This window comes from Pelophylax lessonae (assembly GCF_965119305.1).
Source record: "Pelophylax lessonae genome assembly, chromosome: 3".
NCBI lineage: Eukaryota > Metazoa > Chordata > Amphibia > Anura > Ranidae > Pelophylax > Pelophylax lessonae.
The window spans coordinates 316,408,858-316,426,041 of NC_138770.1; the positions used below are offsets into that span (position 1 = coordinate 316,408,858).

Consider the following 17,184-nt stretch of genomic DNA (forward strand, 5'->3'; position numbering starts at 1 on the left):
GCTTATCGCTCAGCTCTTGGGTTCACTCTGAGCACAGTGGTGAATGTCCACTCCCTCCACAATCTGGTGCTCTAGTGAGTGCTGGAGGAGCAGAGCACAGAGTGGTTACCTAAATTTGCCGCTGTTCTCAGAGAGGACCCGAGAACTGAGCAATGAGCTGTCTTTGATCGCTCAGTTCTTGGTATAGAGCCAGCATGGGACAGCTGCAGCATCTAGGGGAGTATAAATGTTTATTTTTGAATCCCAGACTTCTCATTTAAACAAACATTAAAGTTGAATCTAAACATTTGTGTTCTACATTTTACAGGTCAACTTCCATCGCCTGCACAGCTAGACTGGGACATGCTGGTCGATGCACAGTATCTTTTCTCTGCTTCACCTGCAAATGAAGGGGCAAACGCAGTGTCTGTAGGGAGTAGTGAATCTGGCTGGCAGTGTCGAGCTGTGATCCATGGCTATATTGGTGGGAAAAGTCACTCTTGGGACACAACTGTAAACCTAGAGCCTCTTTTGTGCACTGCTGAAGATGGTGGAAACCATATTGAGTGTGAAAGGTGCTGCAACCTGCACCAGTTAGCTGCACGTTCTGTGATTCGGGACAATGAGGACATGGCCTGGAGGGAGTCTGACATCGAACACAGTGAGTAATGCCTCATGTGATGTAATTGGTGGCTTAATATAATCGGCAATATAGCACAGATGTTGACAAGCTCACAGTAAAACTCCTGACTTTTTTTAGGCTCTTCTCGTCGATTTCGCCTAAAAGCCATGCAATCCAGCAAATCCTGTTCGCAAGCCTCAACTTTTACCTGCTATGTCCCTGTAGATTCCAGTACTCAGGAAGTACTCCCAGGACACAACATTGTGTGTAGAGGTGTGCAGTGATTTTCAACGTGTGCATTTTATGAAGTCTTTTTCATTCATTTTTTTTAGGTTAATTTACGGTTTTATATTTAGGGGGGCAAAGTAGAAGAAGTTGCAGCTTAAACTCTACAAGATGGAATGCTGGAGACAACAGAGGCTCTGAAAATACGGATGACTTATTTGAAAGTGGAGGTAAACCAATGTTGATCCTAGATTCCCTATTTCAAGGCTTTTTTTGTATAAGTCATCCAGCTGGAAAACTTAGATGCTTTGCTTTCCTGTTACAATAGAATCAAAAAAGGAGAGCAAAATGCATGTGTCCACATGACCCATGTATTGTCTGCATATTCTATACCTGAAAATAGGTTTTAGCCTATGGTGCATTATTGGAGAAGAAAGCCTCTAAAATGTCATCTCTGCAGATAATCTGGCCTTGTATAGGCACCCAAAAGTGAATCTGTTGTGTTTCAAACAAGTAATACTCATGCTAACAAGCATATGTCGCCTACTACTCCATTTCTTAGCCAGGAAACATTCCTCTGTGTGCCTTTCTGAGAGTAGTTGAACTTTGCTGCTTGGGTCCTGGCTTCAAGTCCTGTCAGCTGCTATCTACCATTGAATAAGTGTATTATTACTAACACTGAGGCACTTTCATTGGAGGGATTTAGCAGTTAGTGGGGCTTAGCCCCAAAGTCCATCTCCCAGAATCTAAGTGTCTTGTAGTGTCTGTTCTTAGGTAGCACAATTAAAGTGGTACTAAAGTCTATTTTTTTTATTTTTTTACCTCACTACACCACACAACCCCCCCCCCCCCCACCCGTCTTCCCTCTCTTAGGCCCCTTTTACACTTGTGCAACTTGTTCTGTGATTTGGGACTGCAGAGTCGCATGGCAAGTCATACTCCATGATTTCAAATGAGTACTGTTCATATTTGTGTGACTTCGAGTCCCAACAACTTCAAGGTAGTCCCTGCACTACTTTGGTTTGACTTTGATGCGTTTTGAGGTCCCTAGACCTCAAGATTACACAGGCATTGCTTCAAGTCCAGGCAATATTGCGCGACTTTTAGGTCGCACAAGTGTGAAAGGGGCCTTAGAGGAGACTCTAAGAGCAATAGGAGCCATAGGCTCCTGCTGCTGTCAGTCAAACTTCTGTGAAGCGTGAGAGGAGACGGGTTTTACCAGCACTGTGTGTACTGTATGGATACACACAGCTTGGCTCGGGAGCCCTCTCAGCGTCGTGTTTGCTGAGGGGCACCCAATGGAGAAAAAGAGCAGTGTCGGATAGGGGACTCCGGATTAGGAGGTAAGGAACTGCTCTGTGCAACATTACATCATTGCACAGGGCAAGTTAGTGTAACATCTTTTTTTTTATTTAAGCTAAAAAAATGTCTTTAATGTTACTTTAAGTTTAAATATTTAACCAGTTCAGCTCTTGCAACTGCATACCCTTGTGCGCTATGGGCCTTTTGACTTTCCAATAACTTTGTAATCCGTAATGATATAGTAATACATATATTCTTTTTCTAGGACAAGCAATACTTTCTTTTAGTGATATTGTCCTCAGTTTAATTCCAAAGCAGTACCAAGAACATGATCAAAAACACAGAGGTGGAACCTGTGTCCCTTAATGGGGTTCAAGAAAAAAAGATTTCATGGGGAGTACAAAATCCTAATTTTTTTTTCTTGTCTATTGAGGGACACAGACTTCAATGTCCAGTACATTAAAATTCACGCACCTGAGAGGTGAGCAACACAGCAAACAACCACTAACCGGCCCAACGTGAACAACAGGGTGGCTTTTTGAGCAGGCAGCCCACAGTTCCTAAGGACCTTGCACTGAAAGTTGACATCATATGAGGCAGGTAGAATTTGGAGAATGAGTGAACAGTAGACCAGGTGGCAGCTTTGCACACCAGGGAAAAATAAGCCTGATGCCTAAAAGCCCAAGAAGTGCTCACTGCCCTAGTGGAGTGAGCCTTAAAAGTTAAAAGGGGGACCCAATCCTTGAGCCTTGGGAAGCCAAGGATCTCTGACGCAACAACTTGACCTTTTTAATGGTGCTGACAGCCCAATGTATACCCAGACCCAGTAGTAGGAAGGAGAGAGCTATCCCACGGGTTAAAGTCCATGGACTCACCCCAAGGGAAGTATGCCTTCCAAGTTTGATGGTCACCTCCCTTAGCTTTAAAAGATGTGATGTTAAAGCCAGTGAACCAGAAGCAGACTAGCAGATCAGCCCATAGGCAGTAGATCTGAAAGGTCTGGCAGGGCCCAAGTACATCTCTTAGAAGTCTTACTAAGTCGACATACCTTATCCCCCTCAGCTATTCTGGAGCAAAAAGGATCACCAAATGCTTTGCCTCTCAATTGTGCAGAGGAGACAAAAGTTTCAGTGAGGGAAAGGCATAGATCAACATGTACAGATTCCATGGAGCCAACAGAACGTTCACTTTTTTTTGCCAGAGGATCCCTGCACTAAATATAAACCTATCCAATATGTTGGTGAGCCTAGGAGTCCCTGACCTGTAACGCAGGTTTTGAAGTGCCCACTCTCGGACATTGACATGCTGGAGAGGCGGGGACATAAGGTTCTGCCAAGGACTGAATCTGTTCTTCCTCTCTTGCTGCAGCAAAACTTTCTGGTTCTTCCTGGATAAGTGATGTAAAATACCATGGTGGTGTGACTGAATCTGGATTGGACGGCCCTCTGACACTTTAGTAAAATGCCAAAGGGACGGCCAAATCGCCTGAAGCTTTAAGATGTTTCTTGTCAGATGACATTACTCTAATAACCAAGTCCCCCGCACTGATACGGTGCCAAAGACTCCACCAGTCTTCAGCAACTCAGTTTTGACAACCACAGCTGCTGTTAGGATAGAGAGCAAATCTCCACTGACATTTTGACAGCTAGGATTAGCCAGCAAGAGCAGGTAGAGTGATAGCAGAGGAAAAGGGACAGCATGTACAGTGTACTTCATTTTTCATGGGGTACATTGTAAGCCCAAACTCCACAAGCAGTTAAGACATTGGTGTCGTGAGGCCTAGGTTAATGCCCCTGGTCTTTTGTTTGCTGGCACCAGTCATCATGTTTCCTAATTTATTATTTTTTCTTTAAATATGCATGCCTCTGAGTCCACTCCTCTCTTGCCCGTGTACCGTCTGTGGTCTTCTGAGAAAACTTCAGCTATGTGATCTGGGGGGACTAGCTTTCTGAACTCCTTTTTAGTGCAGTCAGCAAAAACACATAAGGGCTGGTTCCAGTGTTAATTTCGTCGACTAAAACCGACTAAAACTTTTTCGTCGACTAACACAATTCAGATGACTAAAATACGACTAAAACTAAAATGGCATTTTAGTCTTAAGACTAAAATACGACTAAAACTAAAATGGCATTTTAGTCAAAAGACTATAAGTAAAACTAAATTGAAATTTGCTGCCAAAAATTAACACTGGTGCATGCTCAAAGCATAAATAATAACATATTAGATTTTTCACTCCAGGACCAGCAGTAGTATATAATGAGTTTGGAAATTGTAGAGAAATGCTTAAATAATGCATTACAAATTACAATTGAACTACACCCATTTGATTATAGATGACTAAAATGAGTTTTAGTCGACTAAAATGTAGGGCGTTTTAGTCGACTAAAATATACTGGAGTTTTAGTCGACTGAATACGACTAAAACTAAAACACTTGCAGAAGACTAAAATAGGACTAAAACTAAAATGCCATTTTAGTCCTAAGACTAAAACTAAATTGAAATTTGCTGCCAAAATTAACACTGGCTGGTTCACATCTATGCGGTGCATTGAGGGCATGTTACCATTGAAAAATGACTTTTCATGAAAGAGCATCAAAGATGCAGCAAGCAGGGCTTTTCTTTAATGCACTGCACCTAAAACGCACAGGTGTAAATGGGGCCTTAAGAATGAACACTGTGCTTCACTTCTGACAAGAAACAAGCACAAGTGCCTCTAACTGCAAACCTCATTGCATACACTGTACATGCACACTATTGTTTTTAGGCAACTCAAATGGATTATTTGGATTATAAGTGAACTCTGATTAAAACCTTGTGGAAAGTGTCAAATGATCTGTGATGGGTCGAAAGAAGATTGTGACTTTACCTGGCATGGCAATGAGGGTAAAGGCTGTCATGAAACTAATTTAATGCACTGTAGCTCACCTATAGCTGATCACAAATTATGTACGACTTTGTCAAATTGCTTGCACTTTTGAGTTCAGTGGATGGTGGGTGATTATCAGTTGTTCCAGATGTTTCATATTGAGCCCTGGTTCACGTTGATACAATGTGTGAAATGCAGTGAATCCTGTGCGTTTCCCGCTCCGCATTGCAATCGCATGGCGTCCATGTTAGATTAACGTCACCCCAAAACCGCTTGCAAAATGCAGTGCGCTTTCCAGAATCAGATGGCATGGGTGTGAACATCCATGCAATGTGAATCTGGTGCGGGGGGGGAAAGGGTGCTGTACCATTTTGGTGCGGATGCGATTTGAGCCATACAAAATGTAGGGCTCATATCGCACTGCACAGACATTGCATGTGATATGCATGAGTAAAAAACCTTCAGTGTGCAGCCCCCCTGATACTCACCTAATCCAGCAATTTGCATGGGAGCAGAAGCTCTCTCAGGCCTCTGCCTCCTCATTGGCTGAGACACAGCAGCAGGAACCATTGGGTGAAGAGGGAGCAGGGGGCAGGGCTGAGCATGCATGAGTGCCCCCAGAGAAAGCAGCTCGCTATAGTGGCACGCAGCAGGGGAGAGGAGCCAGGAGCATCAGTTGGGCACTAGAGAACAGGAGGATCAGGGCTACTATGTGCAAAACCACTGCACATGACGTGTTTTTAAAAACAAGCTGAACCTATATAAACCCTTTACATTTTGTCTACCCCTTTGTCACAGGCAGACCTCCAGTCACTCCATCATCTCCACTTAGGCTACCCTCTGAGAATAGCATGGAAAAGCTGGGAATCCAAGAAGGTATGTTTACTGGGGCTGTATTTACCACACTGTGATTTGTTGGCCAGTCTCCAGGGAAGCGCCGAGCCATAAGAAATGCACAAACTGTAAAAATGGGATTTTTGACCTACCGTAAAATCCATTTCTCTGATGTTCATTGACTGACACTGCTCCTGATGCCTTCTTAACCATTGGGTTATACTGCTCCCTACAGGAGTAGTACACTAGGCAGAACAAAAGTGTGGCTACGCCTATGGGCAGTCCCAGGGGCTATACTCCCTCTCTCTGCTATAGGTACTTAGTTTTTTACAAGCAGTGTCAAAAGCATTACAATTCCACAGAGGGGTGGGTGCTGTATCCATCAATGAACATCAGAGAAATGGATTTTATGGTAAGTCAAAAGTCCCATTGTTCACTGATGGACACAGCTCCTGATCTTAACCATAGGGATGTCCCAAAGAAGTGTTAAACACGAGGGGTGGGAACAGCGAAAATAAATTCCCAAAGCTAAACTAAAGCCAACCAGGTAAACAGGAGCGCAACCAAAACAACTGGAGCCCACCTGGAAAAAACACACCCTCAGAGGACCAGGTCCTCTAAACAGAAGCCTGCAAAACTTTGCGGCCAAAGGAAGCATCCGCAGATGCCAACACACCCACTTTATAGAACTTTGTGAAAGTGTGCACTGACGACCAGGTGGCCACCTTGCAAAACACTGACGCCTGATGATGGGAGGAACTGAGGGCCCAAGTAGAATGTGCCTTGACAGGGAAAGGAGGAACCTGATCCTTGATGGAATAGGCCTGAACCACCGTCTGTCTGATCCATTTGGAAATGGTCACAGGGAAGCGGAAAACCCTTTCCGAGGCCCATCCGTGAGCACAAATAGTGAGTCTGATATCCTTAAAGACTCCGTAGCTGTTAGGTACACCCTAATCGCCTGGACCACATCCAAGGCATGCAAAGCAATTTTCTTCAGATGTTTTGGCCCGGGACACAGGGAAGGCAACACAATGTCTTCATTCAAATGAAAATCAGAGACAACCTTTGGAAGGAACTACTGAAAGAGGCGAAGAACCACCTTATCTCTGTGAACTACCAAGTAAGGTGAACGACAGGACAAGGCCGCCAATTCTGACACCCTGCGCGCAGAGGTGATAGTCACCAACAAAGCCACCTTTTGGGACAGTGGAAGCGGGGAAATCTCCCAAAGATTCTCAAAGGGAGGCTTCTGGAGGACTAAGCATCAAATTGAGGTCCCAAAGTGGTAACAAAGACCGCACTGGAGGAACCGAGTGCTGAACTCCCTGAAGAAAAGCACGCACCAGGGAGTGTGTGACCAAGGGCCATTAGAAGCAGAGGCAAAAGTCTGCTAAGGCAAACACCTGGCACTTGATAGTACTTAAGACTTGTTTCTGCTCAACCCCCCCCACTCACACCACGCAATGTACGTCTTCCACGTACGATTTTAGATCTTCCTAGAAGTAGATTTCCTAGCTTTCAACAGGGTTAGAATCACTGATTCAGACAAACCTCTATCCATCAGCACCTAGCGTTCAACAGCCAAGCCGTCAAAGCCAGCGGCTGTAAAGCAGGATGGAAGATTGGTCCTTGGGACAGCAGATCCTCCCTGAGAGTAAGCTTCCAAGGAACATTGGCAACGAGCCGCACCAGATCAGCGTACCAAGCCCAGCGGGGCCAGTCCAGGGCCACTAAGATGACCGGAATCCCTTCTGCCTTGATCCTGCATAGAAGTCTTGGCAGAAGCTTGAGAGGAGGGAAAGCATAAATCAGACAATACTGACCAGACGGGACCACAAGCGCCGTCTGTGGTGTTCGCCAGTGGATCCCGTGACCGGGCCACAAACATCTGCACCTTTCTGTTGAGCCGATACGCCAACAGATCCACCTCGGGGATGCCCTATCGGAGACACAACTGATGAAAACCCTCCGAATAAATGGACCACTCCTGAGGTAATCCGCCTGCCAGTTTTCCATCCTGGGAACGTACAAAGCAGAGAGGGCTGGAACGAACCATTCTGCCCACCTTGGCATGCCGGCTACCTCCTGAGCCGCTAGGACACTTTGTGCCCCCTTGGTTATTGACATAAGCCATGGCTGTGGAACTTTTCGATTGAATGCGCACCTGGACATCTCTCCAATTTTTCAGGTACAGTCTGATCGCTCCGAGATCCAAGACCTTGATTGGTAGTCTGGACTCTTCAGTGTCCAGAGCCCCTTAGCAGAATTTTTGCTGAGGACGCCTCCCCAGGTGGACAGGCTGGCATCCATGGTGACCACTGTCCAATACAAGGGGAGGAAGGATCTGCCCAGCCAGAGAACAAAGCCAGGGACTCTATCGTTCCCTGCTCAGCCAGGTCTAATGGTCCAGAGACTGAAGATTCTTGTCCCATTTGGCCAGAATCTCCCTTTTCAGGGACCTCGTATGGAACTGCGCAAAACGGAATCGCCTCAAAAGGTAGACACCATCAGGCCCAGCACCCACATGTAAGTCTGGAGGGATCACAATCTGCTGGACAGCAGGAGACGAATCGCAGCCTGCACTTTCTGGAGTTTGTCCAGAGGTAGGAGCACGCTGGCTAATGCGGAGTCCAGAGTCAGACCCAGATAGTCCAGCTTTGTGGACTGAAACAGAGCAGACTTCTGAAAATTCAGAATCCAGCAAAACTCTGAGTTCGTATGGTGATTTCCAGGTTTTCCACCAGAGAAGTAGGAGACTCCGCTAGCAAAATGAGGTCTTCCAATTAGCCCAGTACCGCGATCCCCCATTGGCGTAATAATGCTAACACCGGGGCCAACACTTTTTGTGAAGACCCGAGAGAAGAGGCGAGGCGAGACCAAAGGGTAACGCCACAAACTGAAAATGCTCCTCTTCCACGACCAGCGGAGGAAGCTCAGGTGACAGACACATTTTGGAATGTGAAGGTAAGCATCCTTGATGTTGATAGAGGCAAGAAAATGCCCCTGATGCAGGGATGCCACCACCATGCAAATGGACTCCATTCTGAACTTCTACACCCGCACAAAGCAGTTCAGCGCCTTGAGGTCCTGGATTGGACGCACCATGCATTTCTTCCTGGGAACTGTAAACCGGTTTGAGTAAAACCCTGAAAATGTTCTGATGTCGGAATCGGGACAATCATCCCTTTAAGTAACCAGTCTTGTACCGCCCCAAACAGACCCTAAGCAGTCCGGGGACAGGCGTACGTTGGATGGAAAGAACTTTGCCGGTGGGTAAGAGCGAAACTCCTGTAGCCGGACCGTATGACTTTCTGGACCCACTTGTACCAAGGAAGTCCACAGGTCTGGAAACCAGCAAAGACATCCCCCCTGACCCAGATAAGGGTGAGAGCGCATCTGCATGCTGAATGAGCCTTGTCCACGGGTCTGGATAAGCCTGTTTTTTGAATTGCCAGACCAAGTTCGCGTAAATCCATCAGAGGAGGCCCTGAACGGCTTTGATCCCTTGTCAGTTGCCCCTGTAGGACGAAAAAAACGTTCTAAGCCAAGGAGGAGGGCCCATGTCTACAAAGAGGGTGCTTGCCCTTAGTAGCCTGCAGAAAAGTACTTCCACCCCCCTCGTGAGACCCTTAATGATGCCATCCAGGGTAGCTCCAAACAGGTGATCTCCTTGAAAAGGAAGATCAGTCAAGGCCTTCTTAGAAGTTCAGCATTTAAGCCATAAGACACACTGAAGGACCACTGCTGAAACAGAGAGCCAAGCCACTAGGGTAGCCACATCCAAAGAGGCATCACATATAAACTGCAGCCCCTGGACCACCTGGTCTGCCGGCTCAGCAAAGGCTGGGGGGAGCCGTTCTCCCTCCATGTCATGGTGTAAAAGCTTAAGACCATTTGGTCAAAGTTTGTGACACCGGGGCAATGGTGAATACCGGCCTCAGTGCTGAACCAGCCAGAGTGTACATATATTGCAGACCACAGCCTCTGCCTTCCTGTCAGCCGGATCCTTCAAGGCCGGGACTCTTCAACCGGAATCATGGTTGCCTTGTTCAATCTAGAAACCGGAGAGTCCACCACCAGTGGAACAGTCCACTTCTTAATAAGGGACTCTTCAAAGGGGTATCACATAGTAAAATGCTTGGGGACCACAAGGGGACGTTCTGGCCGTTCCCACTCTTTAGCAACAATTCTGTCAAAATAGGCAAGAACACCCGTCAGGTACAACCCCCCTCCCCCAACAGCCGATTGCCCGGTCGCTGGTAACCCCCCCCCCCCCCATTGCCAGCACAACACCCTGCCCCCATCCTAGGCGGTGGACCAGGCCACCCCAAAGCCCCAGTGTCAGTAAAGGAGGAGGGGGTGGTGATATCGCCCACAGAGACCACTAGACCAATGAGGGGGTGCCTAGGGGCCCACGTCCACCCCAAAACCCTCCAGGGGACAGACACTTACTATGCCAGGAACCAGGCGGGCACTGCTCCAGACACAACCTCCTCTCCCTCAAAATGGGGGGGGTGGGTCTGTCGGCCAGGAGAAACGCTGCGACTCGGGCCGAGACTCAGCCGTATGTGACCTTGCGAGGCATTTAACTCCCAGGCCAGCCCCGTCCAGTGGAGCTATGTCACATCCAACCTAGCACGGAGCTGAGGTCTGCGCGGGCTCCTTGGCCAGACTAGGGGGGGCGCTGAATCTAGATTATCCAGCCAGTCGCCCAGTCCAGCAGTTGATTGCAGATCTCACAGGAAAAAAAACAGGAGAAAACAATTCTATATAAAAAGAAAAAATTGCCAGGACCAGAAATCCCAGCAAGGATCTAGGTCCTTACTCCTGACAAGGCAGAAAAAAAAAACGGAGTATCTCTAGCAGAGAGAGGGAGTATACCCCCTGGGACCGCCCATAGGCGTAGCCAGACTTTTTTTCTGCCTAGTGTCTTACTCCTGTAGGGGGCAGTGTAACCCAATGGTTAAGAAGTTTAGGAGCTGTGTCTGTCAATGAACGAAAGAGAGAGCATTTTATTCTTGTTTCTTTTGGACATTTATTTCACTTTAGTGGTCTGCACAGTTTAAAATACAATCCTGTCTATAAAGCAAATGGCATGCTGTCTCATTCAGTTGTACCGAAATTGGTGTGATGTTCTAATACAGCCCTGCTATACCTCAGTTTAGGCCTATGTCATGTGTTCAATACTATAAAAACCTGTAGGTGAAGAAAGGGCAGAGTTTTTATAATGAGGTTTTCATTCATTTTTAATCAACAAGAATGTGAACTTAGTTTTAATTTCTGAGCTAGGTTTTACATTTCCCAAAAGATGTTTTTACTACTTCTTGCTTATATGTGGCAGGCTCAAATTGGGTCTGGTTTGTTAAAGAAGTTATTTTTTAATTCTAACTGGCTTACTTTAGGAGCCCAGTTCACATTCGATAGAACATGCATTTTTTAATGAAAGCACATCAAAGATGCAGTATGTTTTCTTTTTTAAAGCATCACACCTAAAACACACAGGTGTGATGAATATGGCCCTATGTTTGGGGGGGAAATTTCTGAGTGTATTACATGTACACTCACCGGCCACTTTATTAGGTAGACATGTTCAATTGCTTGGTAACACAAATTGCTAATCAGCCAATCACAGGGCAGCAACTCAATGCATTTAGCCATCCAGACATGGTGAAGATGACTTGCTGAAGTTCAAACCAAGCATCAGAATGGGGATTTAAGTGCCTTTGAACGTGGCAAGGTTGTTGGTGCCAGACAGGCTGGTCTGAATATTTAAAAAAAAACTGCTGATTTTCATGGCCCACTTTGGGCCCCTTAGTACCAAATTGAGCATAGTTTAAACTGCCACGGTCTACCTATTGTTGTTGACCATGTTCATCCCTTTGACTACAGTGTACCCATCTTCTGATGGCTCCTTCCAGCAGAATGCACCATGTCATACAGCTCAAATCATCTTAAACATGACATTGAGTTCACTGTACTCCAATGGCCTCCACAATCACCAGAGCTCAAGCCAATAGAGCACCTTTTGGGATGTGGTGGAAGAAATCTGCAACAACTGCATGATGCTATCATGTCAATATAGACCAAAATCTCTGTGGCATAGATTTAACAAGGTGTTGGAAACATTCTTCAAAGAATAAGGCAGTTCTGAAGACCAAAAGGGGGGCCATGGTGTACCTAATACAGTGGTCGGTGAGTATACATTATACAATAGGCCTGATTAAATAAAACAAATGACTTAGGTTTGGGTTAGAAATTTTTTGTCTCAAAAATAATATAATATACATTTTTATGATTAAAATAGCCAGTTACTACCATAGCTCTATATTTCAGGACAAAGCCCCAACTCTTTTGGCTCACAGAAGTCTTCAGATGTGTCCCTGACCTCTAGGTAACAGTTGTTCTTATTCTTCAAGATTACTGCAGCAATGCCTTATTGGTAATTTAAATCTATTCTAAAACATGCAGGATAAGTGTGGGAAAGAAGAAAATTCGTAGCATGTCTGGTAAGCTGTCTCCACTCAAACCATGCTTAACTGGGGATAAAGAGCCAAACATCGATCTTGTAGTACAAGACTATTTACCACTGGTGAGTAATTGTGTTTTAAAAATAAATACAATTAATACTATCACCTCCTACTTACACAAATTGTTCTATATTTTTCTCATATAGATAAGCTTGCAGTTTGCAGAGGGTTTTTTCAGCTTGAACAGCTCTTTCTCCAATGTAGTGCAAATCTCACTTCAACGCCTGCTTCGCACTTCCCCATTTTCCAGTCATCGCGGTAGCCTAAGCCCTGTGTCTGAACCTTTCCCTTCAGCGGCTGGGGACTGTCTTAAAGGAGAAGGACAAAACTGTAAAGGGGGGTCTCAGCCTGAAGTCCCAGCGACACAAGAGAACTCTTTTCTCCCTGTCTACGCCTCATCATGCCCTGAAGCTCTTTGTCATCAAGCAGACAGTGGACGGGGATCTGAAACTGACCCATGCGATACCTCGCCATGTCCTTCAGAGGCAGGAGCAGAACTGGACCCAGATCTTGAAGGCTGTTCCTGGGCTACAGCTGTGGCTCTTGCATGGCTTGAGCATCGCTGTGCAGGCTTCTTCACAGAATGGGAACTTCTGGCAGCCAAAGCAGAGGGATGGCTTCGGTCACAGACATTTCCTGATGGGTTACAGTTGCCAGCTTTAAAAGGGGCTGCCCGTCAACTTTTCCTCCTCCTTCGTCACTGGGATGAAAACCTTAATTTAAATATGCTTTGCTACAAGCCGGGTGATGTTTGAATCAATTTTGAAGACTGAAAAAATAAATACAATTACCCAACACGGGCTGTTGGCCCATCAGACTGATGCTGGGACCCTTTGTGATGTGGGTGCTAGTCAGTTTTTTTTTCCTTAAATCAAAACCATTGCAAGACAGCTGTTTAATAAGAGATGAGGCAGTTTCCATGTTTATTAACTTAAAAAAATATAAAGTCTATACTTTTATTTTCCTTGAGACAATCACTCCTTAGAAGTGTTCTTTGTACCCTAAAGTTTTGGGAAACAGGACTTTCAGAAATGCAGATAAGGAAATCAGTCCTTCTTCTTACGAAGAGTCCGTGTGGGTGGTGCGGATTCCAAGGGACTTGTCTCATCTGGTTGAACTCCGAACCACAAGTGCAGCAAAATGGCTCCGTGACAAATATGAAGAGCACCCGAGCTCAAAGAGGTAGAGGGAAATGTGTTCCAGGACAGCTCAATAAGGCCAAGGATAAGGATCCTGGAAATAATTGAAGAAAGTGGTTAACATCAGTCAATTAACGAAAAACACTTTTTAAGTGTCAGCATACTTACTTAGCAAGTCCTGGCAAGGCACTAGTGTTAGTGCACCATAAAAGATATGGCAGTGTGTGGAAGTACCAGACATAAAACTGGTAGTGCAGCGAACGACTGAAGGTTACACCCAGGAAGTTACTGGAAAACAGGACAAAGATAATCTCTTGGAAAGTTAAGGAAAATAGGGCTTCAGGGTGCTCATTTTCTGCCACTTTCATGGAAATTGTTATAAACTCTTGATTCATTATCCACTTATATTATTAATCTTCAAGTATCGAAAAAGAAAATCCAATTTACTGTTTGGAATACAGTTTTAAATTTTTTTTTTTTTTTAAATTCAAATAAAATTTCTATTAAACAGTTATGCTTTAATTTTACTTAGTCTGTATGCTGCACCACAGCAAAAATCTGTAGATTTACCTCTAATGTTTCTAACACCTTTTACCCAGAATTCACATTTTTCCAATTGGTTATGGCAGTGGTTCTCAACTCCAGTCCTCAGGACCCACTAACAGGCCAGATTTTAGGTATTTTTAACCTTAGGGAGATGCAGACTAGAATACTGCAATCACTGAGCAGCAAATGATATCACCTGCAATGTATTTCAGTTATCTTACAAACTTGGCCTGTTAGTGGGTCCTGAGGACAGGAGTTGAGAACCACTGGGTTATGGGAATCTTGTTTAAAAACTTTTATAAATAGACCCCCTTACTTATATGGATTGCAGATGTTCAACCATCACTCAGAGGTAGATTTTTTTAGAACTGTATTTTTTGTTTGCACTTATAAATATGTTGCTTTCTTTTAAAATTAAATCTTGGCAAAGTTTTTTTTTTTTGTACAAACTTTGCATCATTAACCACTTAAGCCCCGGAAGATTTTACCCCCTTCCTGACCAGGGGGTTTTTTGCGTTTTTTTTTTTTTTTTTTACTGAGTGACTTTAACGGACAATTGCGTGGTCGTGCGACGCTGTACCTAAACGAATTTCACGTCCTTTTTTTCCCACAAACGGAGCTTTCTTTTGGTGGTATTTGATCACCTGTGCGATTTTTTGATCATGCGCTATAAAACAAAAAAAAAAAAAAAGGGTAAATTTTGCAAAAATAACAATATTTTTCACTTTTTTTTTATATGAAATTCCCCCCCCCCCCAAAAAAAAATGTAAAACTAATTTTTTTAACATTTTCGGCCAATTTGTTTTATGCTACATATGTTTGGTAAAAAAAAAAAAAAAAAAAAATCGCAAAAAGCGTATTTTGATTGGTTTGCGCAAAAGTTATCGCGTTTACTAACAAAGGGAAAGATTTTTGTCATTTTTGGTGTTTTTTTTTTTTTTTTTAACGAGTAATGGCGGCGATCTGCGATTTTTTTTTTTTTTTTTTTTTTTTTTTTTTGCGGTACTGCGACATTGCGGTGGACAGATCGGACCCTTGACTGACGTTTTTGACACTTTTGGGGGTACCAGTGACATTACTGCAGTAATCAGTGCTATATATATGCACTGTTACAGCAAAAATGACACTGGCAGGGAAGGGGTTAACTGTATTGGAGAGGGAGGGGTTAAGTGTGTCCTAGGGGCGTGATTCTAACTGTAGTGGGACAGGTCTCCTAGTGTAAAAACAGATCAACGGTTCTACATAGTAGAACCGTCTGATCTGCATTTTTACACAGGGGAGAATGACAGGCGGCTTGTTTACATAAGCCGCCCGCCTTTCTCCCGCTCTACCGACGATCGTAGTGTGACCGGCGGCCATCGGGTCCGCCGGTCACACGCCCGCACTCCTCCGTGAACGAGCCGAGGCAGGCGCGCTATTGGCTCAAAACCCAGTGACAGGCGAGCGCCGTAGATCTACGTCACTCTGCCTGGCTGGGGCTGACTGCCGCAGTAAATATACTGTGCGCAGTCGGCAACCAGTTAACTACCCTCAAATAAAACTTTTGTACGCACTGTAAAATCATTTTCTCAGAGTCCATTGTGGGCCACATTTTTTATTAACCACTTTTGTCTATAAATCCCTTCAAGACTCAAACTTTTTTTTTTGCTCTAGTGATGTCTTGGTTATGCACATTTTAACTTTTAGGTTCTGTAGGCTACTTGAATGTATTTTACATAAATTTGTTTTGGGACAGAGAAAGCTTGGTAGTAAATTTGACATTTTTATTTAATGCATTTTTTTTTTCTTTAATTTTTTTCCAATGCAACGTTTACATAATTTGCACCCCCATGCCAGATATAATTAAAGTCATCTGCTTAAAATATATCGCATTGGTGCAATGTTTACAATATGTAGAGGAGTGGTAAAGCTCAAGGTGAGCATAATTTAACTTTTTCTTTTCAATTTCTATACTGCAACACAGCAGGGCAGGGGGAATCTGCGTACATTTTTAGCTTAATGTTAAGGTCAGGTTAACAAGGGTGGAAATTTCAATTGCTAAAATGTTGAATGACATTTCATTGATGCTTACGCAGTGAATGCAGATGCAATCCAGATCTGACATTTTTGCAACAAACGTATACACATGCAATTTTTTTTTTTTTCTATATGTAGTTAAGAATGGGCACCTCTACTAACCAGAATCTGCTTGCTCAGCAGGGGATCTCTCTGCAATGCAGAACAGACAGTCCCACACTCCTCTACAGGGCAATAGGATACAAAAGGACCGCCTGCCAATTTAATGGACGGATGGGGAGTAGGACCACCATCGTCTATTTTTGGCAGACTGGATGGGGGCAGGTGGCAGCTGACATCCGCCACTTCATAGAAAAGACTGGAGGGTCCAACCAATCAGGTCTGCCTGAACAACTGACAGGTGCACCTGATCAGACAGCCTGTGAAAGGGGCCTTATACTGCAGTCTACAGAAGAAATGGGCATGCTAGACCCTGAGAAGCTATAACCCCTCTAACCACACACCTGCTCAGTTGTAGTTAGAAGCCAAAAGAGGGAGAGAGCAGTGTCCCTCATGTGTTCAAAAAGGCAATTCCCTAACTCTACACTAAGTACCACAGGAATAAGTCATTCAGGTACATTGGGTTATGCTTCTGCCTTCAGGAGATTGGGAACTGGCAAACAAAGCCAGAAGGGCTCATTTTGCAGCTTTACAGATCCTTGACATTGCCTCAGAAAGCACATATAGACCCCTGCTGAGTAAGAATTTAGGCTGGCCTGCAATTTGTCCTTAAACACTGCGTGCTACAGAAGGTACCCACCTAGACACCTGTTTGTATTATTCAGAGTGCTTTATAGATCCAAGGGCCACCATGCACCAGTATTGTGAAAACCTGTCCCTGAAGACTCCTTAGGGAGTGTACCCACCAGAGAGACGTACTTGTGGAAACAGTAAGTTCATTGAACCCTTTCTCTGTATCCTCAGTGTGCCTGTGTGGGAACAGCAGGGCTTCAGCTGCAGTGATTTTGGGATTTGGCCCTTGTGTGTGGGAACCCTGATGGTGCTTACATTTCTCTGGTTCCGATGTTTGAATAGAAGACTAGGTCTCAGCCTTACAAATTTGAGTCAGGATTCTGTCTGCCTAT

The 17,184-nt window shown here is 44.6% G+C and overlaps 2 protein-coding genes across 2 annotated transcripts in view; one reads left to right on the top strand and one right to left on the bottom strand.

Moving 5' to 3' along the window:
• VWA5B2 (von Willebrand factor A domain containing 5B2) overlaps positions 1-13,194 on the top strand; it is an 82,876-nt gene extending 69,682 nt beyond the window's left edge. The window contains exons 15-21 of the mRNA XM_082249902.1: positions 308-640; positions 740-874; positions 958-1,056; positions 5,794-5,871; positions 12,166-12,223; positions 12,301-12,421; positions 12,506-13,194. Of these exons, the coding sequence (XP_082106028.1) occupies positions 308-640; positions 740-874; positions 958-1,056; positions 5,794-5,871; positions 12,166-12,223; positions 12,301-12,421; positions 12,506-13,114 (1,433 nt within the window). The 3' untranslated portion in view covers positions 13,115-13,194. The remainder of the gene's footprint in view (positions 1-307; positions 641-739; positions 875-957; positions 1,057-5,793; positions 5,872-12,165; positions 12,224-12,300; positions 12,422-12,505) is intronic.
• Positions 13,195-13,253: 59 nt separating this feature from the next.
• Positions 13,254-17,184, bottom strand: part of ALG3 (ALG3 alpha-1,3- mannosyltransferase) — a 32,323-nt gene continuing 28,392 nt past the window's right edge. Inside the window, exons 8-9 of the mRNA XM_082249906.1 lie at positions 13,667-13,811; positions 13,254-13,592 (exon numbers count right to left, since the gene is read on the bottom strand). Coding sequence (XP_082106032.1) covers positions 13,406-13,592; positions 13,667-13,811 — 332 coding nt within the window. The 3' untranslated portion in view covers positions 13,254-13,405. The remainder of the gene's footprint in view (positions 13,593-13,666; positions 13,812-17,184) is intronic.